General features: G+C 35.5%; 1 protein-coding gene across 3 annotated transcripts in view; it reads left to right on the plus strand.

Moving 5' to 3' along the window:
* The window catches only part of MRTFB (myocardin related transcription factor B), a 146,419-nt gene that overhangs the window by 45,580 nt on the left and 74,058 nt on the right, over positions 1–26,781 (plus strand). Inside the window, exon 3 of one of the 3 annotated variants that reach the window (XM_036739413.1) lies at positions 6,130–6,261. The exons of the other annotated variants lie outside the window; for them this stretch is intronic. Coding sequence (XP_036595308.1) covers positions 6,130–6,261 — 132 coding nt within the window. The remainder of the gene's footprint in view (positions 1–6,129; positions 6,262–26,781) is intronic. 3 annotated transcript variants of the gene reach the window in all.

A 26,781-nucleotide genomic window follows, 5' to 3' on the forward strand; every position in this document is an offset into this window, starting at 1 on the left:
ACAACTTTTGAAAAAGTTAATAGGTTTTTTCTTACTGAAAGATTGATACATGAGTGAAGTCTTTCAGCTGCAATACAACTTGGGCCAAAACTTTTTCCTCATCTAAATAATCCCAATGTAAATGGTAACTTAGTCATATTTTGCATTACAGTTAGAAAAGCTATTTTTCTCATAATTGCAAGGTTAAAGATTCTAAGTTTATAAGAAAAAAGCATCCTTATAATGTCTATGATTATAGTTTTTGGTATAAAAATTACAAAACTGAAGAAACTAAGGAAAAGAATGGGGAGTACTAAATTATTCATTGCAAGTAGCTCGAATTCATGGATAAATAGTCCAGAAGTATTTAGGCTGTACCTAAGTACAACATCCTGGGGGAAAAGACAATTTTAAGAAAATACTTTTTTTCTGGGGCAGTACCTTTTTTTTTCTTTTTTTTTTTTCCCATATTTTATTATTTAGTATTTTTAGTTTTCAGCATTGATTTCCACAAGATTTTGAGTTACAAATTTTCTCCCCATTTCTACCCTCCCCCCCACTCCAAGATGGCATATATTCTGATTGCCCCATTCCCCAGTCAGCCCTCCCCTCTGTCACCCCACTCCCCTCTTATCCCCTTTCCCCTTACTTTCTTGTAGGCAAGATAGATTTCTATGTCCCATTGCCTGTATATCTTATTTCCCAGTTGCATGCAAAAACAACTTTTTTTGTTGAACATCTTCTTTTAAAACTTTGAGTTCCAAATTCTCTCCCCTCTTTCTTCCCCACCCACCCTCCCTAAGAAGGCAAGCAATTCAACATAGGCCACACGTGTCATTATGTAAAATACTTCCACACTACTCATGTTGTGAAACACTAACTATATTTTGCTCCACCCTATCCTGTCCTCCTTTATTCAGTTTTCTTCCTTGACCCTGTCCCTTTTCAAAAGTGTTTGCTTTTGATTACCTCTTCCCCCTATCTGCCCTCACTTCTATTGTCCCCCCTTTTTTATCCCCTTCTCCCTACTTTCCTGTGGAATAAGATACCCAACTGAGTGTGTGTTATTCCCTTCTCAAGTCAAATCGGCTGAGAGCAAGATTCACTCATTCCCCTCACCTGTGGGGCAGTACCTTTTTAACATCTTTATCATAAGTTTTAACTTGACATCAGTTCTGTCATGGATATAATTTTCTGTTGCTTGTTTATTGCTTATATAAATTGTGCCAATTATCTACTTTATGTTTTTTTTTTAATGAATACCAAGTAGTTGGATGATCAGTGCTTTCTTATTTAGTTTGAGGCCCATAGACCTTTTGCTCTCCCAGGTGAATTTTGTTATTGTTTTGCATAGTTCTATGAGGTGTCATCTCTGTCATTTGTTATCATACTAAAATTGTAAATTAATTCAAGTAGTAACATCACTTTTATTCCCTTGGCTTTGTCCAATGATGAGCAGTGAATATCACATCAATTATTTGTCTTCTTTCAGAAGAGTGATGCATTGTTCTTATATTGTATGAAATTACATTTACATCAATTTTGCCTGTGTCTTGGTAGGTAAGTTCCCGTATTTTAAAGCATTTGTAGTTATCTTGAATAGATTTTTCTTATTATTCCCTCTGGGCTTTTTTTAGTACTTTATAGAAATGCTGCTGATTTTTATGGATTTATTTTGTGCCTTGATATTTATTGATGCTATTGTTGCACTTATTTTCTGACTCTGAGGTTTTCTAAGTACATTATCACGTCATCTGCTAATAAGAATGATTTTGTCTACTCTTTCCTAATCTTTTTGCCTTTAATTTTGTTATATTATCTTACAGCTATTGGAGGCATTTTTAGAACTATGTCAAATATTTGTGGAGAGGTGGGGTATGCATACTTTATTTCCTGCCACTGAAAATTCTTTAATAAAGATAGTTTTCATTAAATGCTTTCAAATGTGTTTTCATAGCAAAATATTTTATTTCTATGAGAATATATTCTTTTCCTCAGTTTTTAGATGATCCTGTCTGTATACTTAAACACAATACAAACATACATTTATAGACTCATATATTTATAGTTATCTTTCAAGTACCCAAAGCAGTTGTAAATGAAAAAGGTATTTCCTCACTCAATCAGTTTTATAATATATGAAACACCTTACTATTTTATGCCAGGGAACATCCCTTGAGAATTATTTTGTCATTTCCTTGTGCTCATTTATTGATGGATTTATTCTTATTTTAGTGAATGTGCTTCATGTGAGTTCTTCTAAATTAAATATCTGACCATTCTGTCAAAAGCACCACCATCCTTCCAGTATCCCAGGTTCATAATTTCACCATTGTGCTAGACTTTTCATATCTCCCTCAACCCACCTACCCAATCACAGTTGCCCAATTTTGCTATTTCTACCTTCACAACTTCTCTCCCATCCATCCCCTTCTCTATACTCAAATGGCTACCATCTCAATTCCGACCTTCATCCTCTCTCACCTAGCTTTTGCAACAGTCTTCTCATTGGTCTCCCTGTTTGAAATTTCTCATCATTCCAGTCCATCATGTGCACAGCTGTCAAAGTAATCTTCCTTAAGCACAGATCTATATGACTTATATGCAGCCAACTCCAGTGGCTTCTTCTAGGCCAAAATATAAACTCCTGTTTAGCTATACAGCTGGAGTCAAACATATTTCCAGCCTCATTGGCATCACTGTCCCTCCTGCACTCTGTAATCCAGTCAAACTGGCCTCTCTATCTCCATGCCTTTGCACTAACTGTTTGCCATCCTGGAGTGCATTATCACTGCCGCACCCCTCCACTATCCCCTCTGCTTTTCTCCCCCTCAGAGTTGCAGCTCTTCCTTAAGATGTAGCTCAAACACCATCTCCTTCATAAACCTCTTCCTGATTCCCCCAATTGTAGTGCCCTCCTTCCCAAATTACCTTACATTCAACTACATTGTATATATTTTTATTTTTTAACTTCTATATTTATTATATTTGTATATGTATATACACATAGATAAATAGATCGATTGATCGATCTATCCAAAATGCACTACTTCTCTTCCCCCTTTAGAATATAAGCTCATTGTAAGTAGGGAGTGTTTCATTCTTTGTACCTATGATATTTGTACGAATCCTTGGTATATAGGTATGTGTAGTCCAATTCTTTGATTTTGTTGATGTATTAGACTTCTGATTTAACTTCCTTCATCATAGGGATCGACAACTGTTTTATACCTTGGTTTTAGAGAGTTGTTGGAGATGTTGATATGTTGTATCCACGGTCATTTATCCATTATGTGTTGGAGGCAAGACTCGAACCTCAGGTCTTCCTGACTCTATCCATTAATATACTTCTAATATACTTATGCCTAATACACACAAAATATTTTAGATTTCTGATTTTGACAATATGGATACTTCCTCCAGTGATGCAAATTAAAATCCATCTATCGCTACTCAACCTGTGAAGTTTTTGTTTGTATTTTGCCATTAGTTCCTTAGAGGAGGCAAAGGTGGGGTTTGCCCAATGTGCTGGAAGCCTTCTCTTGACTTTATGTAGATACCAGTGGAATATACAGGCTGTCATCATGATTATTCTTCACACTTTCTACTTGAATGCACACTGGTTCTGTGTAGGTCCCTGTTGTAACATGCTGCAGCCTTCTTACTATGCCTTACATCTACCTTTTCATTGCCCTTGGAGATTACCATGTCACCTAGATGCAGCGGGACAGTAGCAGCAAAAGTATATTGGTATTAAAAAGATAGGCCTTTGTTTCAGGGAATAGCTTAGAGGTCATTTAAAGTTGTTTCCCAAAGACAATCAAGATTGCCATCCTCTCATCCACTTGCCTTGTATTATTTAAGACACATGTACTGATAGTTCAGCTTTGGTCATCAGCAAGCAGTTAGTAAGCAACTACTGTGTACACCTCATTGTATAAGTTGCTGAGAACACAAAGACAAAAATGAAACAATTCTTTCCGTCAAGAAGTTTACATTTTGTGGAAGTGATGACACACACATATACACAAATAAATGGATAAGTGTATGTATGGAACAAATGAAAGAAATACAAAATAATTTAGAGAGAGAGCATACTATCAGGAGAATCATCAAAGTCCTAGTGTAGGAGGTGGCGTATGAGCTGAGCCTTGCCAGAAGGTAGGGATTCTAACAGGTCAAATGTAATACATTCTTGCCATGGGGGTCACCTGTGCAAATGTGTAAGGAGGGCCCTGGAATGCCATATGCATGGAACAATAAGTAGACCAGTTTGACTGGAGCAGGAGAAATGTGGGATTAATCTGGAAAGGCAGGTTGAAGCCAAGTTGTAGTATTTTTATCTTAGAGAAAAGGGGAGCATGGCCAATCCTGAGCTTTAGGAATATCAATTTAGCAGTTAGACGGAGGGTGGATTAGAGGAATGAAAAGATTGCAGGCAGGGAGACTATTTAGGAGGCTATATATGTAGCCCAAGCATGAAAAGAGCCTGAACTAGGATGGTTGTTGTGGTGTGAATAGAGAAAGAAGGACAGATACAGCCTCTCTAGGTTGTCTATCTGCATTGAAGGATCATTTCTCAAGGTATCCAGAAGAGGGGGAAGATAAAATATGTGGGAAAATTTCGGGTCTTATTAGCATTGAAAAAAACATTAATAGCTTTCAACCATATTCTCATTTCTCATTGTCATAAAATTGTGACATGAAAAATGTATACATGCATAGGTTTGATCCCTGATGAAAGAGATTGGAATAGGCAGTCTTTTGTGATATTCTAGAGCAGACCACATCTTTCTGGTCATATTGCTGAAACAGAAGTGTAGATTATAGATAGTCACATTGTGCTCATTTATTGGCTGCTTAAAAAAACCCCATTTAAAAGACTCTTCTATGGGGTCCTCTTTTTGTGCATCTACCAAATCATACAGACTTCCTTGACAAAGAGAGAGAGAGAGAGAGAGAGAGAGAGAGAGAGAGAGAGAGAGAGAGAGAGACTTTTACATACATGTCTGTGAAGAATATGATGGGAGTTGAAGGGGATTTTGTTGTTTGTTGAGTGTGCAATTAAGATTGGAGATGTAAAATCATAGAATTCCTTCAGTTTACTTTCCCTTATATTGAATCTGGTCTAGGCTGGCAAATACAGTTGGCAAATTCCACAGAAAGTTATTTCTTCAGGGTTATGCTTTGAAATAAAGACTTCACTTAGCACAATTAGCATTAGATGTTACGGGACATTTTTTCGTTAATGTTAACTCACGTGGCCGACTAGTGGCAGAAGGGAAAACTGCTGCTTTGGGGCTGTGGTGCCAAAGGAAGAAAAATTTGCTATTGCTTTTCATCTTAGAAAGAACATAGATTTTGCATAGGACCGGCCATAAATTATATAAACAGAGCTTTAAAAAATAAAAAGCTTTTTTTTGTTAAATAAAACTCAAGTTTTATTCAGATTTGCTCTTGGAATATTTAGTAAATGTAATATCCAAGTCTTTCAGAAATGCCTTAAACAGCCATTTGTTTATCTCTGCAACTTAAAGAAATACGAATGCATTTGTCTGGGTAATGTAAAGTGTTTCCACAGCTTCCAGCAGGAAGGGGAGATAAAAAGGAGAGAGGGAGAGGGTAAAGAAGGTGAAGGAGAGAAAAGTGTGAGGGGAGGGGGAGGGGGAGGGGAAGAGTAGAGAAGAAAAGAGAGAGACACACAGACACCCCCTAGGCAACAGTTTGTCTTCTTCGATATCAGCACAGGCTTTTCCTTTAACTACGGCAGGATTTATTTTTAACTCCTTGGCTCAGTGTTCGTCAGATGATTCTGGCCATCAAACCACTCTCTGAAACACCCCAGCACAGAGGAAGCGAGAATGGCTGAGGAAGGGGGTTGTCTGGGAAAGGGGGCGGGATTTTGGAGCTCTTGCTCTCTCCCAGCTCAGCCTCTCAGTGTGGGAGCGAGCTAAGGGCTCGGCGCTGAGTGTATTTGCAGGTCAAAGTGGGAATTAAAGGGTAATGGCTGCTTTCAACTGCTTAAAGACATAATTGCACACTTATTGGTATTTTGTGGAGAGGAAGTTGGGACCTGAGTCTTCGCAGTGCAGTTTGCTGCTGGCGGCGAATTAATCTTTTCTCCTTTACTTGATGTTGCCATTCTGAAAGCGCCTCTAACCATGATCGATAGCTCCAAGAAGCAGCAACAGGGCTTTCCAGAGATTTTAACTGCTGGGGATTTCGAGCCATTGAAAGAAAAGGAATGCCTTGAGGTGAACAACCAGAAAAGTCTTAAGGAAGGTCAGTCAATGAACCGGGGCCAAGCTGCACCATAATAACTGTCAATCAACCTGCATGTTGCTATTTATTATATTGTTATTTATATATTCAAGCTTGTACCTTTCACTTTCTAGGCTCTTTGCAAATAGAGTATAATGCTGCTGACTGTAGCTGTTATGATTATCAAATAATATCCCCTGGGTTTGTACAGTAATTGATCTAGTAAATATATTTCTTAAAACAGTGTTTAATAAAAATGTATTAGTTCATTTAGAAATTGTGATGTTTTCTAAGGCTGTGGGATTTTTCCAAATAAAGTGACTGCAGTTTTGTTGTTTTTTTTTTAAGGAATTAATGTTTAATTTTCAAAATTAGCTTAGACAGTTGCTTTTTTCAGCTACCAAGAGATCAAGGGAAATTTTTTTTTCATTTAATATTATTTTCCCCCCACAAGAGGCTGAAATTCATTATCAATACTCTCAAAATTCTTCAAAATTGTATACTGTTCAGCTCATAAACAAAGCATCTGGCTGAGGATCCTACAAGTTTTCCTTTACCGCTGTGATGGTAGATAATTGATCATTAAGATACCAGTTGAAGGTAGAGAGGCTTGAAGTTTAAGAAATCTAGGAGCTCTTACAGAAATAACCATTGTTCCTGAGTTTGATACATAAAGATCATCGCCTCCCAATTTTCTCTAAATTAGAAAGATAATTTTCCAGCCCTATTTGAAAAAAGAATTGCATTTGTGTTTCATCTGCTTTGAGTTCCTGCCATCAGCCACCCCCTCATCTCCCCACACACTCTTGCTCATCAGATACAAGCCCAGAGATTAAATGTCTTTGCTTTTATCTCTCAAATTAAGAACTTCAAAAGACAGAATTTATTTGAGTCTTAGTATTTGTTAATTTAGAGATTATTAATATTGAAATTTTTAAAATAAGGCTAAGAAAAATTAGTTGAAACTGGATATTTAAATTTCTATTGAACTACTTTTCATAAATATACAGGAACACCTAGATAGAAACAAATGGATTATGGTAGTGTAAGTACCAGTTATTAGGAAGAGAGCAGTCATATTGCGTCTGTTCTTGCAGAGTAGATCCTACTTTATTTTCATTATAAATACATTTTCAGTAGCATTTTCTGGCCACAATTTCTATCACCATCATAAGCATGAGAAACTTTTAAAAAAAATCAGTTGAGCCTTTAAAAAATTATTACTGATAAAACTTAAGCTCCTATTGCTTCCATGAAGTTTTTAAAAAATGACTTTGCTTAGAGGAATAAGCAAAGGGAAAAGCAGACCTGCTTGCAAAGCAGGAAGAGTGGGAGGTTCCTGGAGAAGAAATAAAAGGAAGGTGTCACAGTAGAGAATATGGGAGAAGCACAGGAAGCAAGTAATAGAGAATAAAAAATAAATAGGAAATAGAAAAATATGGTAGATCTTATGCATATATACATGTATCTGCATACAAAATAAAAATTGCAAATATGTAAAAGCCACTCCCAAGAATGCTGTTATTGATTAGACTTTTGTCCTTAGTAGGTTAAAATAAAAATGGTTATTCTTTTCCTTCCTGTATCTCTTCCCTTCCTTAATCTATAAATTCTTTCTTCCATATTCATATTTCTGTTGTTTTTTCTTTTACATTGACATTTACATTTTATAGTTTGTGGATATTTCCAGAGCCACAGAGAAATTTACATCTGTTCTTGGAGGGGTAGAGGAGAATTTATTTATTGTTTTGTTTTTCTTTACTTGGAAGAAGTCTTATGTATAAGACGTATCTTCTTACAGTTCTATGATTGCTAACCCCGAAGTTAGGTTTTACTCAGTGTCTTAGATTATTTTGCATTCCACATATGATATTATACAGATAAAACGTGGTGGGGGAGGGAGGAGAGTAATAGTTCAGCATTAAAGTTCACAAAGATAGTATGTTTCTTCATAAGTTGATAAAGGAGCTAAGACAGGATTTCACTTGGTTTTATCTAGACCAAAAAAAAAATCACACACCCAGTCATAAGAATACTCCTTTTCTTCAACCTTCTATATGCAAAATTGGATTCTTATAGAATTTGGTATGAGAAGTACTACATGGAAGAACTATGAACTCACTGAGTCAAATGGCAATGGTTGTAGACTATAAAATTAGGATAAACCACTAGAGACCTTAACTTCTAAACTCTTAAGTTTGGATCATACAACCATTTCTCATTCAGTTGTAAAGTTGATTCATATGTGAGATTGAAAAAATTTTTGTTGTTTAGACATGTCCTACCCTTGATGACCCCTTTTAGGGTTTTCTTGGCAAGAATACTGGAGTGGTTTACCACTACCGTATCCAGTTCATTTTACAGATGAGGCAAGTAGGGTTGAGTGACTTGTCCAGGGTCACATAGGTAGTGAGTATCTGAGGAGGGATTTGAACTCAAATCTTCGTGACTCCAGGCCCAGCACTCTATCCACTAAACCACCTAGCTGTTCATGATTAAAAAGAAATTGTGTGTTTGGTCCTTCATTTTCAAAGAGGACCGTGACATCAGGGAGATGATAATATGACTGGTGATTGATTTTGATTTGAGTGAGGGAGGGCTATGCAAAGTCGCCAGCCTCACATTCTCCTCCAGAGCCATTTGGGTCCAGTGGCCGGATATTGATCAGGATAACTGGAGATGGCCCAGGATGAAGTGGGAGACCATGGACCTTTTAAGCTAAGGTCTTTCCAGGTTCTCACTTTGAGTGAGGCTAAAAGAAATAGCCATTATCTAAAGATCTTTTCCTTCTATGACAGGTCCGGGAATACAATATGATACTGTTCTTAAAAGGGAAACATTTAAACATAAATATCAAGTATGGTATAATTTGTAAAAAAAAAAAAAGATTTATAGTTTTTTGAATTTATAAAACATTTTTTCATGTCCTGAAGCTGCTTTGTATGGGGAATGAAGGGAGAACATGTTTGTCTTCAGATGCTCAGAGTCAAGTGTACGTATCTACCTTTCCCTGACATATCGGTCCTTTGACATATAGGCATGTAGTCTTAGGACCTCCCCCTTCTTCTTTGTTCTGTTTTGCCTCAGCCTGCCCCATGCCCCCCCCCTTCTAATCCATTTCAGGTCAGCATGGTGTATAAAGAGATGACAAGGTAGGAGAGAGCAAGTTTTGGGGGCCAAGTTAGAATCCTAGCAGTGAAATTGTTTGTGTAATGACTTCACTAAACCCAAGTTTCTCCTGTAAAATAGAAAGAATGCTTCAACCACCTACCTCATGGGGCTGAGTAAAGTTCTTTGTAGATCGTTTAAAAAATATTTTTGTTGATATCTTTTGTTTTTATATAATCTTTATTTCCAAATAAATCCTTCCTTGCTCCTTACCCAATAATCCATTCCTTGTCACAAAGAATACAAAATAAAGAGGGAGGCAAAAGCAGCCTTAATAAAACTGATCAATATGTCACTGCATCTGATTGTCTATGTGTGATCCATACCCATAGACCTCCACCTTTGCAGAGGGTAGTGTTACGCATTTTCACTAACCTGCTACAGGTCTAAGCTTGGCCATTATGGAAGATTCGGCATCAGGTTTTTAATCCTGCATTTTTTTGGTAGTTGTTGTGTATGATTTTTGTGTATGTTTTTTGGGTTCTACTTACTCTACATCAGTTCATTCCAGTCTTTCCATGCTTCTCTGAATTCTTCATATTCATCATTTCTCACTATTCTGTATGTTGCTGGATTGCTGAACATTTAGTTTTCAGTTCTTTGTTATCACAAAAAGAACTTATATAAATATTTTTATGTATATGGGACATTTTTTTCTGTTTTTAATCTTGGAGTGGGAGGGGGAAGAAAAGGGCATGAGTATAAGCAGTAGGGTCAACGGGTCTAGATTTGTTGTAGTTACTTGGAGAGGGTGGCATCATTCTAAATTCTTCTCCAGACCATTTGGATCAGTTCAGAGCTCCACTAACAGTACATTTCACTTGCCTGTTTTTCTTCAGTCCCTCCAGTGTAATGTCCTATGTTAGCATAAGTTGCTAGATGGGGGAAGGAGAATCATACTACCTAGCTATTATAGCACTTTAAGGTTTGCAAAGTTCTCTATGTATTCTTTCTCATTTGGTCCTCACAGCCCGGGATGTAGGTGCCATTGTTCTCTCCATTTTACAGGTGAGGAAACTGAGGCACAGAGAGGGTGGGTGACTTAGCTAGGATCATACAGCTAGGAAGTGACTGGGGCAGAATTATAACAATTCCTTGGGAATAAGGGGAGATGATGAGATCTGGAAGAGGATTAAAAGGAAGGTAGAAAAAAGATTGGCCTTTCCAAAGTACAGATGAACATAATCAGAGACTCATCTCAGGACCAAGAAGTTTCCTTGGAGGGCTAAGTAAATTAGCAAGAGGCCTGTCCCTATAAATTCTTTACCTTGAATATCCAACTGTCCCCCTAACCTCACTTCTGGTCCCTATGCCTGGATCCTAATTCTCCCAATTCTTCCCTCACCTATCCCCAGTCCTTCCTTTCTAGCTTCTTCAACTTACCTGGAACTTTCCTACCACCACTGGTTTAGATTTAGTACAAATCCTTATCCCTGCTGCCTAACAGATTAGAAAAAATAGTTATCTATTACTGGTGCTGGAATTAGAGAAATATCCTGACATCTATGTTGGAACTTTGAATGTGTCTTTCTATAAAAATCTTGTCATACATGAGGGGTAAGTTCTATAGTGCTTTTTCTTTAGTACCATACTTTTGGAACATTTTGAATTAAACAGGCTTTCTGTAGGCTGACTTGTCAACTGAAACACCATTTTATAACCTTATATCTAAAGGAAAATGTATTCTTATTTCTAAACAATTTATATACAGAGTTTGTAGACTATAGGCTGCCTATCTAGGTAGAGAAGAAAACAATTCATTATCAATTCAGTACTAATTACAAGCATAAATCTCAAATATTAGTGTATCTTTTTTCTGATAGGGCTGTTTGTTGTAGGCGTCATAGGCAGAAAAATAAAAATGTAACACTAGTGAATTACAACAGTTTAGGTGATAATTCTGGAAAATATTTAGTAATTCCTTTAATAAATTAGAAGGGGGGCACATTTGTAATTGCTTTAACTAGCTAAGATACTTCAATATTTCTTTGATCGGTAATTTTGCCAGTATGTGTACTCTTCCACCAATGTAAATCACAGCCCCTATATAACTTAATAGTCTTTGAGAGTTGCTTTAGCAACTAGCAGAAAAATTAGTCATTCTGCCACTGACCAGGTACTTAGCTGGGCTGGTCTTCCTATAGCAGCCTTTGGTCAGATCCTTTCCAGCTTTGTATGATCAGCCATAGTTTGCTTTCCCCTGGGATAGACTTCAAGAACACAGGGTCAGTTCCACACCATAATTAGTAAGGAATCAGAGTGGGACATTAGTGGGAGGAACTTTCTAGAAACTGTATCAAACAGTTTAACTTATTCTTCAGTATTCTGATACTTCCATGGGCCAGTGATCTCACCAGTGTGTGGTTAACTGCTTTCAGTTGTGCTGAACACATCTTGTCCACACATTCTTTGTGCAAATCATGCCTATATTCTGCCATAGATTCTCTGAAAGGAACCTACCTAACATGCTAGTGATCTTCTTGATCTCTTGACATTGTGTAAATACCAGTGAGCATATAGGGTGTCCATTGGTTACGTACCATCTATCAAGTTATACACTTGCTGTGTAACTGCCACCCGCCTCCTTTCTGGTCATACATCTTTCCAGTTTGATCCTTTTTACGACTTTTCCTTTGCAGTTATTTACTAGTAATATGTTATAATCTACTAACACCCACAGACATATAGGTGATCTACAGCTTTAATTCCATGACTCACTTTTATACTGTAAGGCTGATGTTGTAAAGGTGGAGCTTCATTTCAGAAAAATGTTTAATCCTTTCAAACTATGTTATTTCTGAAAGGCAGTCTGATTCATCCTCTTTCTACCATTCAGTTCTGGATCCATTTCACTATCCATGTACTAGCATGTCCAGTATTTATCTAATCAAACAATCAATAAACATTTATTGCTATGTGTCAGGCACTTTACTTAATGTTGGGGATGCAAATACAAAAATACAAATACAAAAAACAAGTCCCTCAAGGAACTTATATATATGCTATTGAGTGAAACACACATATTGGGTGAAACAAGTATAAATAAATATAAAACATCCACAGTAAAGCTAAGACAAGTTAGTTTGGGTTTTTTTTGGGGGGGGGGTCGTTGCAGGAATACAGGGGTGATGGAGTGGGAGACACTAGCAGCCAGGAGAAACAGGAGAGGTCCCATGTAAGGGGTGCTTAAGCCTATGGATGAACCAGCTGTATAGGTTGTCTGTCCAATTTTACATCATAGTTTAGACAAAACAGGTATAATTCATCTACTTGGTTTTTCCTGGCATTTCTTTTAAATGATTATAGATTTCACTTAGAAGGCTCTGTAGTATTTTAGGGCTTGATGTAATCAACATAATGTCACACATAAACATTGCATCAGGCAGACCTTACTATCTATACAAAATTCCTCTTTCCCTTGGATTCTGTACTAGACATCATCCATGACAGTGGAAAGTATTTTTTGGCAGGCTTACCTCTCCCTTTTTTATACCTATCTTGATATTAATAAGGAAACAGTTGGTGAACCAAGTTCTGCCTTGTTTCATCTTTCAAAGAATCTTGTGTGATTCTGTACCTTGATAGAGGCTATTTGAGGCAGTATTTTGCTCTATCAAATAAACTTTTAATAATCAACAACACTCATTAATAGCTAATATTCATGTGATATTTTAAGGTCTGCAAGTGCCTCTCTCGTTTGATCCTCACAGTTGTATGAGGTAGATACTATTATAAATGAGGAAACTGAGACCAAAGAAAGATTCAAGTAACTTGTCCTGTGTGACATCGGCAGTGGGGGTCTGAGGCGGGCTTCAAAGTCATGTTGTCCTCACTCCGAGTCCAGCGCTTGCTACCTTCTCTTTTCTGTTATTACCGCAGACAACTACGAACAGCTCATGTTTCAAAGTCTAAGTTTTCAGTGAATAAAAGGGAGAACAGATCATCACAGAAGTTACTCGTTTGCTACATCAGTAACATGAAATCTAAGTTTATTTTTAAAAATTTGTTTTCAAAGTTTGTAATGTCCTCTGATCGTTTTCACAGTGGAGCAAGCGTGATTTCTGTTTCCACAGTCTGAAAAAGAATACAAGTAATTCCAGGCAAGCTCACACACAATGCAAGAACACGTCCCCATAACCAATGCCTTCCAGCGGAGATTGGAGAGGGGCTGTTGCCATTGATGTTGGGGGCGGGGGGGTTACTGATCCTCTGGGGTCCTGCCACCAAAATGAGGCTTTATGCAAGAATCCCCTTTCCTTTCTTTCCAACAGGAGGCTCTGTCTGCCTTTCCTCCGCCCCAACAGTGACCAGCCACTGCCCATCTTACACCTTGTGGTTCCTTCCTTTTCTGGGCCTCGTTGGTCCACCCTCTGGCTCCGCCTTGGCCTTTAGCCACTTTCTGCTCATGGTTGACGTCTGTGGCTGGAAATTTGTGAGATCTTTATCTTGGTTGCTTTTCAGCCTTGTGCCCAGTAAGACCAGTTTTTGCTGCTATGCAGGTAAATGGAGAGACTGGACATTTTTCACTTTTTAGCTACTCAGTAAAATGATCTTATAAAAATAGGAGTGCACAAAAGTTCTAATTAGGCAACTACTAACAAATCTCTCACCCAGATCAGAGTACTACAATAATTACGCATGAGTTTCTGATTCTTACACTCATTCACATCCTTGAATTGACCTATTCTTGTCAGTGTTTAAATCAGAACGCTAGTCATGTTGGGTGTTTCATTCATTGTTGAATATGCTTTTATGACAAGTTCTTCTGTAAAAATTGCACAAAGTGATTACAGAATTTTCTACATAAATTACATTCCTCAGTTACAAAGTATTAAGATATAAGAGCCTAAGTGTCTCTCTATCCAATCACCTATAGCTAAACCCAGAAAAACTAATGGTCTGAAACTGTGGAATCTATGACTACCATAAGAACAAGAAACAGTGTTATCTTCAAATTCAGGAGGTTGGAACCATATGGGATGAGTAACATAGAAATTTTATTTTTACAATTTTTAGCCAAGTATAATTTTGTGATTTTTAAAAATTTATTAGTACTGTTTAAAATCTAAATTGCTTCTTATTTGACTTAGCAATGTTTATGCCCTTATCACTGTCATCAACAATCATTATGCAACTTTAGGTGGGCCTCAGATTCCCAGATCACAAGTGATATTCTTTCAGTTCGTCACAACTTTAGCAAAAACAAAATGGGGACTTTTTGAAATCAGTAATTAATTTAAAGAAACATGCTCCATTTTTAAGTTTTTATGCTAGCAGGAGCAGTAGTCACCCAATGAGTTAACAAAGTATCATAAGGCTAAATGATGAAATACTGGTTTTCTGATCAAATTTATGTAGGCTAAAATTTAAGCAGGTCCAAAATATGACAGTTATGAAAATAATGAAAGTTGTTATTCTGTTACCATCTTAATTTTTCCTTAGGTTTCATTTTTGTTCTTAAAGTGTAACAGGTTTTTAAATATGACTGTTTCCTAATTATTTTAAATTTATCCTTTTATGTCAACAACTGCACTATGTGCTTTCTTTTTTTGTACTAAAAATATTAATGCCATATGAAAATTGTTGTGTAAAATGATCTTTCTGTTTACATTATCCAATAAATTTACTCTAAGTATGTGCCTTCCCACTCTTGTTCCAGTCAAGAAACAGTGATGAAAGTTTGTTTAATCAGTACAGATAGCAGAGTTCTTACAGGACAACCATCAGCTTATTTTTGGCTTCTTTGCATTCCAGTTTTTGTGATTACTTACTTTGTGGTACTTTGAGCCCTGTGATTCCATAATTCACTAAAGAGATCTGTGAAAATATAACTTCAGATTTTGTTAAAAATATATTTAATTATCATAAACTATGGTGCTTTAATTTTGCCTTTGTAAAAGTCTTCATTGTGTGAATTTTTCATGATACGGAAGTTAAAAAAAAATGTTATGCCTATCTTCTATCACCCACCCACCCCCATCCATTTATATTCCAACTCCCTTTGCCTAATTCTCAAATTTTTCCCTAGAGATCAGCACAGTTATAGATCAAAGTAATCCCTTTTCTCTTCTCTCTCCTGCCTGCCCCTCTAAATTACTGCTGAATTCATACAACATAACAAGACAGTGAAAAATAAATTTAGTGTGATAGCATTAGAGCTGGCATTTATAGTACTACTTTTGGTGTTTGCACAGGAAAATGTTATTAAAAGTATACAAAAAACTTTTCAAAACACTTTTAATGCAAGATTCCATTTACTTAAACACTGCTTAGTATTTTAATATGGTGCACTCTGTTTTTAGAATAGATTCAGATAATACTTATTGAAAAGTGCATATTCAAAGTAAGGTTAAGGCATTCTCTGAGTTCATTTGAATTGAGCTACTCCTTCAAAATTCTCTTTTTTTTAGTGCCTCTCATCTGTAGCAATTCTGAGATTGTAACATAATTATATTTAATATGTGTAGCAATATAGAGTTATGTAAGTATTCTGTTTGTGATATTTATATATTTAATATTACAAATTGTTCTGAAATAATGGAGGAAATGAGAAAAGGAGTTTGTATTGATTAAAATAAAATTCATTGTTATGTTTCTACCATAATTAGCTTTAGAAAGAATAGCCAGGTGAGTTATTTCAATGGATTTAGTCCTATTCTATTTTGATAAAACTGATAGAATCCAGAGTAGTGAATTGACAACTCTATGACTCATTATTTCATTATGTAGCTTGGCAGTAAATGAGATGCAGAGGTCTGTCTTGTCATTTGCAGTAGAATTGGGAAACAGTTGTGGCTGTCTTCAGTGGTCCTTTTCTTGCAGTGGCATACTATGATAACATAAAGCATATGCTTTGTATATTTTCCTCGTCTAATACTCATGGGCTTACACTAATTTTACTCAGTTACCTTTACAATCAGAACCAAGCACGTTTTGGTGATTTAAGTGATTTCCAGCTCTTAATAATCTGACTCTGTAAGGCTCCAGATTGCCACTTGGGTCTTATTCACACCATGCCCTAGTAAATTTAGCTTATTCAACATAGCATAATACTATGCTTCAAAGCGTGAGGTTTATTGGTCCATTGAGTGTTTTATGTATGTTTTAGGAAGTGATAGCAGTGAAGGGAGGGGGAAAAAATTGTATTCATCTACCAAGGATGATCTTTTTAAAAGAGGATTCATAGGTAAAAATGTAATACCACTTTATGAAAATTACAAATCTCTTCAATATGCTCTACCATTTGTTTTTGAAACATGTCAACACTAGTTATCCATAGAAGAATAATATTTTCTAGTACTATAGCCCAAACAATGAATTATATAGCTTTTTATTTAGGAGACAGTAACTATAAATATTTCAGATAAGGCAGAGTGTCATTAAAGACTATTTACTGTTTATACAATAAATTATGCTTATGAAAAAGATAATTTTAAATAGAGATTCCTGCTTTTAATAATGGAGATAAGTTTTGATTTAGAGAAAAACAGAAATTTTATTAAATGTTCTTAGATCTATAAACATTTCTAATATTAAAAATCCCTAAACACACACTTATGTATACACACACATCTATCTATCTATCTATCTATCTATCTATCTATCTATAAATAACAGAAGTCCACTGAAACATATAGGTTTTTGCTGTGTACTTTCAGGGAAGGCATTTTATTTATTTTTCCTTCTTTAAAAAATTTTTTTACAAGGTAGAACAGAGAGAAGGTGAAAAATGTTATTGAAAGCCAATTAGAATAGCCTGGCAAAGTTTTGTACTTGAAATGGGCGCACTTGAAAAATATTTATTGATTGATTGAAAATGAATTACAGGAATGTCTATTAATGATGTATGTGTGTGTGTGTGTGTGTGTGTGTGTGTGTGTATAAAAGCCCCCCCCCCATTCTTGTCTGTCTAGTCTAAATGCAGAAAAATTCTGTAAAGAACCAAATTCAGCAAGTTCAAAAATGAACTTAAAAAATTTTTGCTATTACTCTCCTCCCTTTTTCATAGCATTATTTCTTGATAGTAATTCTCTTAAAAAATATCATAGTTAAAAATTCTCTTTTGGCCTTCTGTCAGCCCAGGTCAAGATCAGCTCACGAGCTGTCAATTTCTGACAGCTCAACATAGTATCATATAACTTATAACCTGAAAGAACCTTAGAAATAAGCTAATCCAGTGTCTTCATTTGACAGATGAAGAAACTGAGGCCGAGAATGACTTATTCACAATCTTATAACTCATAAGTAGCAAGGCATGTGTTCAAATTCTGGTATCTGACGCTAGCACTTTTTCCACTATACCATATACTTTTTCCCTATGGCTCCGTGTAGGCAAAATTAATCACCACTGCTTTTCTCTAGTTAAGGATTTCATGACTTTGGGTCTTCTCTTATTCATTATAACAGTTATAGTAGCTGATAATAGTATCACAGTTTACAGTTTCCAAAACACTTCACAGACATAAATATTATTTACTCCTCAGAACACTTCTGTAGGGCAGGTACTATAAGTATTATTCACATTTTACAACTGAGGAAATGAAAGCTCAAAGAAATAAGATGACTTTCCCAAGATCACACACCTACTATTCATCTGAGGAACTTTTATTCTTCTTGGCAGCCCTAGTGCAGTCTGCATGCCAGCTTACCCCCTCATTCTCAGACACCTTCAGTGATGTCCCTTTGTTATCAGAGATAAAATGGAAGGCCTCAAAATCAGCATCTGACCCTAATCTACTTTTCTAGCCTTACCTCTGACTCCTTCCCTCATGAACTCTGTTCCATCTAAAGTGGAGCACTCACTGTTCCCCAAACCTGCCTGCATATTCCTTTCTCCATGGCTTTTTGTTTATACTGTTCTTTTCAGCTGAATGTCTGCCCCAAATCTCTCAAACTGTCAAAATACTACCCAACTCTGTAATGTTAATCAGTGCAAGACTTTTTTACTGTTTTCGCTTTTGGAGCACTGAAGTAATCAAATGCCTTTGATTAAGTCTTACTAGGTGCAAAGCCGCAGGCCCACACCATTTTGCTGATTAGGTGTCAAGTCTTTGGGCTCTAAGAAGGGTATATAAACTCAGAGGTTAGCACTTTGTTTGGGGCTCTCACTCACTGGAAGAGTGTTGTGTGATTACACCAGACGAGACTCTGGGTAGCTGTTGTTAAGGTGTCCCCTGACTTGAAAACCCAAATGTTGGTGCTTCCCTGGTTAACTATGTACTGAGATGTTGGACAGAAAGCTGGAAGCCTGTCTACTGGTTTGTGTTATTTGCTCTGTTGGTATTTTCTGTTTGTAATTTCTGTTTGTGTTTGCTCTGAAGTTTAGGGTGCTGGTTTTTTCCCCTGAACTAAGTGAATGATATATGTATGTTTAATTAAACTGAGATTTTTAATCCCTTAAAGTTATTTTCCTTAGAAAAGCAGATCAAAGAACCTGTGCTGGCAGCCCTTCTGTGTGCTGGTGTTATTGGTCTTACACAGCCATAGTAGTGGCAAGCCACATTGTTGTTACAAACTCTTGCTAGCTCCTTTATGAAGCCTTCTCATGTATTTCCAGAATACAGTCTAGCCCACTCTCTTCTTCTCATTCAGCTCTGAGGTCCACCTCATTTTGCATTTGTGTCCTCTTTCCAAGATATATATTGTGAGGAACAAGCTCTGTAGGTTGTTCATACAAATGTATGTTATTATCTGGTCAGTAAATAGTCTTCATTTTGCTTTTTCTGTGTGGATGGTGGGAACAAACTCCTTTGAGTGATCATATGTCCTTTTTGAGATGCTCTGTAAAGTTCCAGGGCTCAGAAAAACAACATCCTCAATGAGGAATTTACAGCACCACAAGCTTCCACAAGCAGTTTTCTTTTAACTTGGACTCTGTACTCTTATCACCTCCATCACAGTGGAGAGCATATATCTCCCTTGTACTTCTCACCTAATATTTATAATCAAGAGATGGTTGGGTACTGTTATTTCTTACATTTTGCTTTACCAAAGCAGTGCATTTTTATAATTAACGATAAATACGTTAGGATCTCATATTCTCTCCATCTTTCAGTCAGTTGTGAAATGATAAAGATATGAATGTTGAATATTGCTTACAACAGCCTGACCATTCTCTACTAGTACTATACCTTCATGGAAGATAGCCTCAATTCATGCATAGGTGACTGTCGTAAAGATTTTGTTTCAGTGGGAAAATGTATACATACACACTTCAGGAGTTATTGATATTCTCTCAATTACCTTTTTTTTTTCAGGATTAATAAAGTCTGAGATTTTTCCCACAGTTTCTATGCTTTCCTATCCTTCAGATACCTTGTAAACTGATCCCTTAAGTCTCTCACACATGTGTCACTGCCATCATGGATTGATCTCCTGTGCATATACTTGGTCCAGTCAAACTGCTTTTCCTATTTTTTCCTCTTTAGTACAACCTTTCCTTACAATTGAGACTGGATGTTAGGGCTTAAGTGTGGCAGTTCTACTGTCCTTGATGAATAAAAATGTTTGTTTATAATTTTTAGAAATCTTTTCCATTTTTCTTGTTTGTTCTCCTACCTTTTTGGTCTTTTTCCTATTATTAAATTTTATTTTTAATTTATGGAATAAAACAAGCATTTCTGTAGCATTGTACAATAAAAAAAGATAATAGCACATGAAACTGCAAATCTTCTATGCATAACTTGCCATTCCTTTCAAATATACAACAAAATTATCATATACATTTTTTCTTTCTACCCTCCTCCCCTACCCTAGAGATGATATGTACATAAATAGGTATATGTATATGTCAAATTGTTCCATATATACTTCTATTTATCAATTTTTTCTCTGGATGTAGAAAGCTTTTTTCCCATATGTCCTTTATAGTTAATTTGGGTATTTATAATAATCAAAATAACTTATTTATTTAAAATCATTCTTAAAACAGTGTTGCTGTTACTGTAAACAATGTGCTCTTGGTTCTGCTTATTTTGCTCTTTGCTATTCTGTGCAGGTCTTTCCATGTTTTTCTAAAAGTCATTTACTGCTGTGCTATAAAAATGATAAGCTATTCTGTCACAATCATATACCACAACTTGTTTAGCCATTCCCCAGTTGATAGGCATCCCTGCAATTTCTAGTTCTTTGGCACACCAAGAGAGCTGTTATGAACATTTTAAAACATATAGGTTCTTTTCCCCTAATTATCTTCAGAAAGAGCCCAAGTAGTCTAATAACTCCTGGACATAATTCCAGATTGCTCTCCAAAATGGTTGGATCAGTTCACAGTTCCACCAACAATGAATTAGTATCCCAATTTTTCTGCATCCCCTCCAACATTTGTCACTTTCCCATTCCATCATTTTAGCTAATCTGGTAGGTGTAAAATGATATCTCAAGGTTGTTTTAATTTGCATTTCTCTAATCAATAATGATTTAGAGCAGTTTTTCATATGACTATAGATTGTTTTGATTTCTTCATTGGAAAACTGCCCGTTCATATCCTTTGACCATTTATCAAATGGAGAATGACTTCTATACTTTATATATTTGACAAAGTTCTTTCTACATTTTAGATTTGAGACCTTTATCTGATAAACTATCTTTAAAAGTTTTATTCCCAATTTTCTGCTTTCTTTCTGAACTTGGTTACATTTGTTTCATTTGTACAAAACTTTTTAAATTTAATGTAATCAAAATTATCCATTTTACACCTAACTTTGCTATTGCTTGTTTATGCATAAATTGTTCATCTATCCATAAGTCTGATAAGTAATATGTTCTATGTTTTTCTAATTTTCTTGTAAAATCTCTGTTTATATTTAGGCCATAGATCCATTTTGATCTTATCTTGGTAAATGGTGTAAAATATCTATCTATGTCCAGTTTCTGCCATACTGCTTTCCATTTTTCCCAACAATTACCAAATAGGGAGTTTTTATCCTAAAATCTTAAGTCTTTACATTTGTTAAATATAAGGTTATTATGTGTATTTGCCGCTGTAAATTGTGTGTTTACTCTGTTCCATTGATCTATCTTTCTTGTGTCCTTGGGATGGCTTTACTTAGATATGTTGCTTAGCTTTCTTTAAACATCTTTTACCCTCCACTGTTTCTTTCTGCTTTTTGAGATAATACTACTCATAATTATACATCATCTTTCTGTCTTAGACTTTACAAACAAGTTTATATTCTACCCCAGTATTGCTTTTGGCAGACATCTCTCTCCATTTGGCAAGTAAGCCAGATATTGGCTGACCAAGGCATTTCCTGGGCTCTTTTGGTGTCTTTCTTGTAGCAATTAATTTATTCTGTTCAAACTTCTATATGAAGTTATTAGAATCACTGTCATTTCTATTGTATTTCTCAGTTTTTGATAGTTTAACTGCTTGTATACCATCTTTTAAAAAATTATTAGTCTTTCTTTTTAGTACTTTTCCTCTTAGCTCTGACAAGTTAATGTTCCAACTGTGCACAGAAAGCTGGTAACTCCCACATCAGCTGCAAGTTTTTTCTTATCCCTTAGGATATCCATTTCATTTTTTGTGATGTTATTCAGTGTTTGCTTCATCCAGTAACTACCACTTCTTTATGCAAAGAAATTGTTCATGATATGAAGGTGTTAAGCTTCTATATAATCTAAGTCTTTGTCCTCTACCAGTTTTTTCTGAACTATGCTTTCCCATTTATTTCTCCTGATTTTCACCTTTTCCTGCCTTTGCATTGGCATCACCAAGTATCAGAATATATGTTGATTTAATTTGCATGGTCATATCAATTTCTTTGTAGAATTTCTCTGTCTCTTCACCCTCAGCAACTTGATGTTGATAAACAAGCTACAGTTGTTTTTATGATGGTTTTTGTGCAAGTATTTTTCCTTAGTTCTACAATATGTGATGATCAGATATCCCATGAAATGTTTCTTATTGCCTTTGGAGACATAACACAACCTACTTCATCACTCCTTTCTTTGTCCCTCCAAGGAGTTTCTATGAGCCATCCTTTCATTTAGCTATAATTTCCTTCTTTCTTTGAATTCCATCTATAGCAAGAATGTCAAGGTTGATATATGTCTAGCAGCAGTAGGTCTGCTTGGTCATTGCACAAAGATATTGTAATCAGAGTGCCAATAATCAAATGAATATTCATAGATGGTATACACACTGTAATTCTTAATACTTTCTGTTCTCTTTTCTACCATTCTGCCACCTTAACTAAAGAAGCGGAAAGGCTGAGAAGCCCAGGACTAAAGACTATTTTGTATTTTTCTTTGTTTCATAGGTTGCTATGGTCAGAAAAAATTCATCATCAAATGATCAGCCTACTGGTGATGAGTCTCTCTCTATATAGTTAGGTCCTTGGGAAATAGAAGCAATAGAAGCTGTCTGTTGCCAGGGTGATTTGAGAAATCTTTCCAGCATGGTAGAGTCTATCAGAGCTTATACTCCATTGGCATCATCTTTGAGAACCCAAGATCACCTCCATGCCATGTAGAGCCATCGTAGAGGTTTAAATTTAAAGTTCTCACAAAATTCAGAATATGAAATAGTACAGACCATAGCAGGAAAGGCTTAAGTCAGATACCATCGTTTGGAGCTCTTAGGGACCTTAGGTGTCATCTGATCCCGCTCTCTCACTTTACAAAAGAAGAAATTGAAGCCCATAGGAATTAAGTAACTGGAATAAGGATTTCTTCCCAGGTCCTCTCACTCCCTACCCATTGCTTTTCCCATGGTACACAAACCAAAATGGCTCCAGAGGGGAACTTTCTTTGTTACAGGGACCACTTGGAAAGTATTTATCCATGTGAATGAAGAACTTTGGAACTGCTTGAAGAAACCAAATAAATATTTTAATGTTAAAATCTATCACAATAAATTTTACTGGTACTTAGAAACATTGCTAATAGTTACCAAGTTTCTAAACCTTTTTGAAGTATCTTTTCAGTTACAGGCTTCATTAAGTATTTAAAGCAACAAACCTTTATTATAAAGAAAATTCAAAGGGTTTCTGTTAGGTCTTGATCAACCGTTTGTTCTCCCCACCATAATCTTTTTTTATATTAAGTTTTACTCCATTATTAAACAGGTGCTACCAGGTAACTTGACTTTCACTGATAATATTCTCAAATCAGAGCTAAATTTTTGTAGCTTAAAGTTTTGAGGCCAAATAACTCGCTCCAGTGTCCAAACACAAAGGGTAACTTGAGGATATTAGCTTTTCTGAATTTCCTTGTTTTTATACGTTTAAATTGACTACTTAATGATATTTGAATAGTACATACCAAGTTCTTGCCCAAGCCCTGCCACTTCTTACTATGTTACTCTGTGGGCAATCTTTTCTTTTTTTAATCTGTACTACCTCAGATACTTCTTTCTAACCTTAACTACTCTTGTGTCTTGAGAATAATCTTTTGCTAGGGTTATTTTCTTATTTTCTTTATCTTGTTTTTTGCCTTAATTATATGCTTTTATTTCTTGAGCTAATGCTTTTAAAACATTCTTTGTTTCTATACCTCTGTTGCTGCCTTTGGTCTGCTAAATCTCTGCCAGTAGCTCTCTTTGTCTTTTCACCCACTCATATTTCTACATTTTATTCTAAGCAAAGCCCAGCCACTCATTAGCACTTTGTTTCCTCCTGTTATCCTTTAGACTGGAAACAACCACCACTACCCATAAAAGAATAATTTCTGGCTAACCTGTTTATTTCCAGCTAACATGGCCATATGCCATGCATTCTATTTGCAAATATCACTTCTAACTTGTTTTTCTTCACGTGTGTCCTTATAAATTACTCAGGCAGGAGACTATGTTTTGTTCAGACTTGCCACATTTATACTAAACTGTTCAATATACGTAAGGTGCCATATAATGTTTTCTACTTGCAATGAAATGGTATCTTTTTTTGAGCCACATCAGAGAAACATTTGAAACTAATTTTAATATAATAGTTGTAAAATTGTCAGGCTGTGTTAGCTTAGTACTTTTGCTTCATACCTAAAATAATATTAATTTCTCTTTGGAGAACACAACACAAAAGTTAGCTGCAATGTACAAAAATAGAAACATAAAAATCTTTTTGAAATTTTGCTTTAATTTGCAGAGAGGAAACATGACATAGTTGAATAGGAACACTGGTTTTGAAACTGGGAAAATTCGAGTTCAGTTCTTACCCCTGGTACTGCTGATTGGCTATATGACCATGGACAAGTCACTTACCCTCTCAGTGTTCTAAGCAATTCTCAATATTATAAGATGCATTGGTAGGAGTTTCCTCTCCCGGGAATTCTTTAGTACCAACAGGTATTTAGGTCCAGTTCCTATACCTAAAAATCTTTTCCCTATGATACACCTTGCATTAAATTTTTTTTTTCACAATTCCTTGGAGGACATGTAAAGTGGAAAATGTAGTCAATAACAAAGATAAGAGGAACCAAACAAAGAAGCATTTGAAATTCAGCACCAGAGAAAGTTTAATTATTTAAATGGCAGCATTTGAATAAAAATCAGTGCATTTCTAAATGAAAATTGATCCTAAAACAACAGTTTGGTTCTACCCAGCAGATATGAACTAGTTCAGCTAACACAATACCACAAATACTTTACTTCTGCCTTTTCTTTTTAAGCAAGCTGTGAGGATTAGTATTTGTTGCTTTTTAACAGCTTCTAATTTCTCAGTTGTGAGAGATGCTTAATATTAGGGGATTATAAAAATAGTGAAATAAGATGCAGTAATTAAATAAATATTTTGGGAATTATTTGGGGAATTAGTTCATGTTTGTGTATTCACAAGCCCATATTTGTTTAGACATATAAAAATACTTTTTTTTTAATTTTCTCTCTATTAAGATAAATTATTGGTAAAGATAACTATATTTATAGTGCTAGTTAATGTGATAGTGCCTATATAAAAAGCACATAGTCTAGATTTCAGGCCAGATAGGGAAAAGTGATTTCTGATAAGCACATTACAGTACGTATAACTTCAACTCCTTCAATCAGAGTCCTTAGTCTGTAAATTAACTGTTTTTCTGGAATTCTGATTGTGGCTGTGGCCAGGTGTGCTTATTTGTACAAAGAATATGTGCTGTTGTATTTTCTCTTCATAAGATTTCCTGATAATAGAAATCATTTGTGAAGCTAAAAATATTAATCTTATATAGTCATTCTTGGAAACTAAGTAGTGTGTGAATTTATTTTTTATTTTTTTTAAATAAAACTTTTTGTTAAAAGTATCAAAGGGTGCTGAGCTCTATTATATTAATAAGCTTCTTGAATGCAGGGTGTGTGCTAAAGCTATCTTTTTATCTGTTGTGTCTAACACGATACATTGCTCCTAATAATGAATCCTTAATAAATGTTTAGTTTAACAAAATATTAAGAGAATCTTACAAAAATACTTTTTGATTATCTTATTAAATGTCTTACTTCACATGTCCTGATGATGCTGTTGGTCAGCCATTAGTTGGAAATTAATTCTTAGTTTTTTCATTAGTGATGATGAATGAGCACCAACATGCTCACTTGCTTATCTTTCTTTGCCCAATGGCATGTACTTGCCTAATGGCTATAACCAAAGCACAGATCAAAGCTAATTGGTTAATGGGAGATATATGCTAAGATATTGGCACCAACTGAACTAAGTAGCCAGAGTGAAAGTGAAGAATGAAGCTATCAATACTGCTACCCTCTCACATGACCAGCAAGTACTCTTGCATGTCTTTCTTACACCGTGGTGATATAATATTATTTGTCCTTATTGTCTAATGTGATCCTACTGGTAATGTTTTCAGTATGTAGACATAAATGGAGAAATTAACTGGCAGTAACCAAAAGTCACACAAAACTTTCATAGTCATTTGTGAATTTGCCTCTTAGAGTTATGCTCTTCCCAATGCCTTCACTTACATTCTGTTTATAATTATTGTATGTCACAGTCTGTCTGCTTTGTTTCTCATCTTTTTTGGTCCCTCATTACATAGCACAGTGCTTTGTACATAGAAGATGCTCAAAAATTTTTGGTTAAATGGACAGACATACGTGTCAGGGAATTGATAATAAAATAATCATTATTTTGAGTAATATTGTTTGCAAGATAATATGTATCTCTTGTTGCTTTAGAGAAAATATTTAAGTAATGATAAAATTTATAGAAAGATCACTTCTTTATCTCCAGACAGAACTACATCTACCTATAATAAAATATGGAACATTTTGTCTTAGAACATAACAGCCAGAAAGCAGAATGTAAAAACTGAATGGTAGTATAAAAATACCATGTTGTTGGTTTTATTACCTTAATAATAGATTAATGAATATATCAGTATTTATCATTTGTTTTCAAATATAAAGTGACAGTGTTTCTATCTGATGACATGAAGGGTAGCTAAAAT

The sequence above is a fragment of the Trichosurus vulpecula genome, chromosome 9, assembly GCF_011100635.1.
Source record: "Trichosurus vulpecula isolate mTriVul1 chromosome 9, mTriVul1.pri, whole genome shotgun sequence".
Taxonomy (NCBI): Eukaryota; Metazoa; Chordata; class Mammalia; order Diprotodontia; family Phalangeridae; genus Trichosurus; species Trichosurus vulpecula.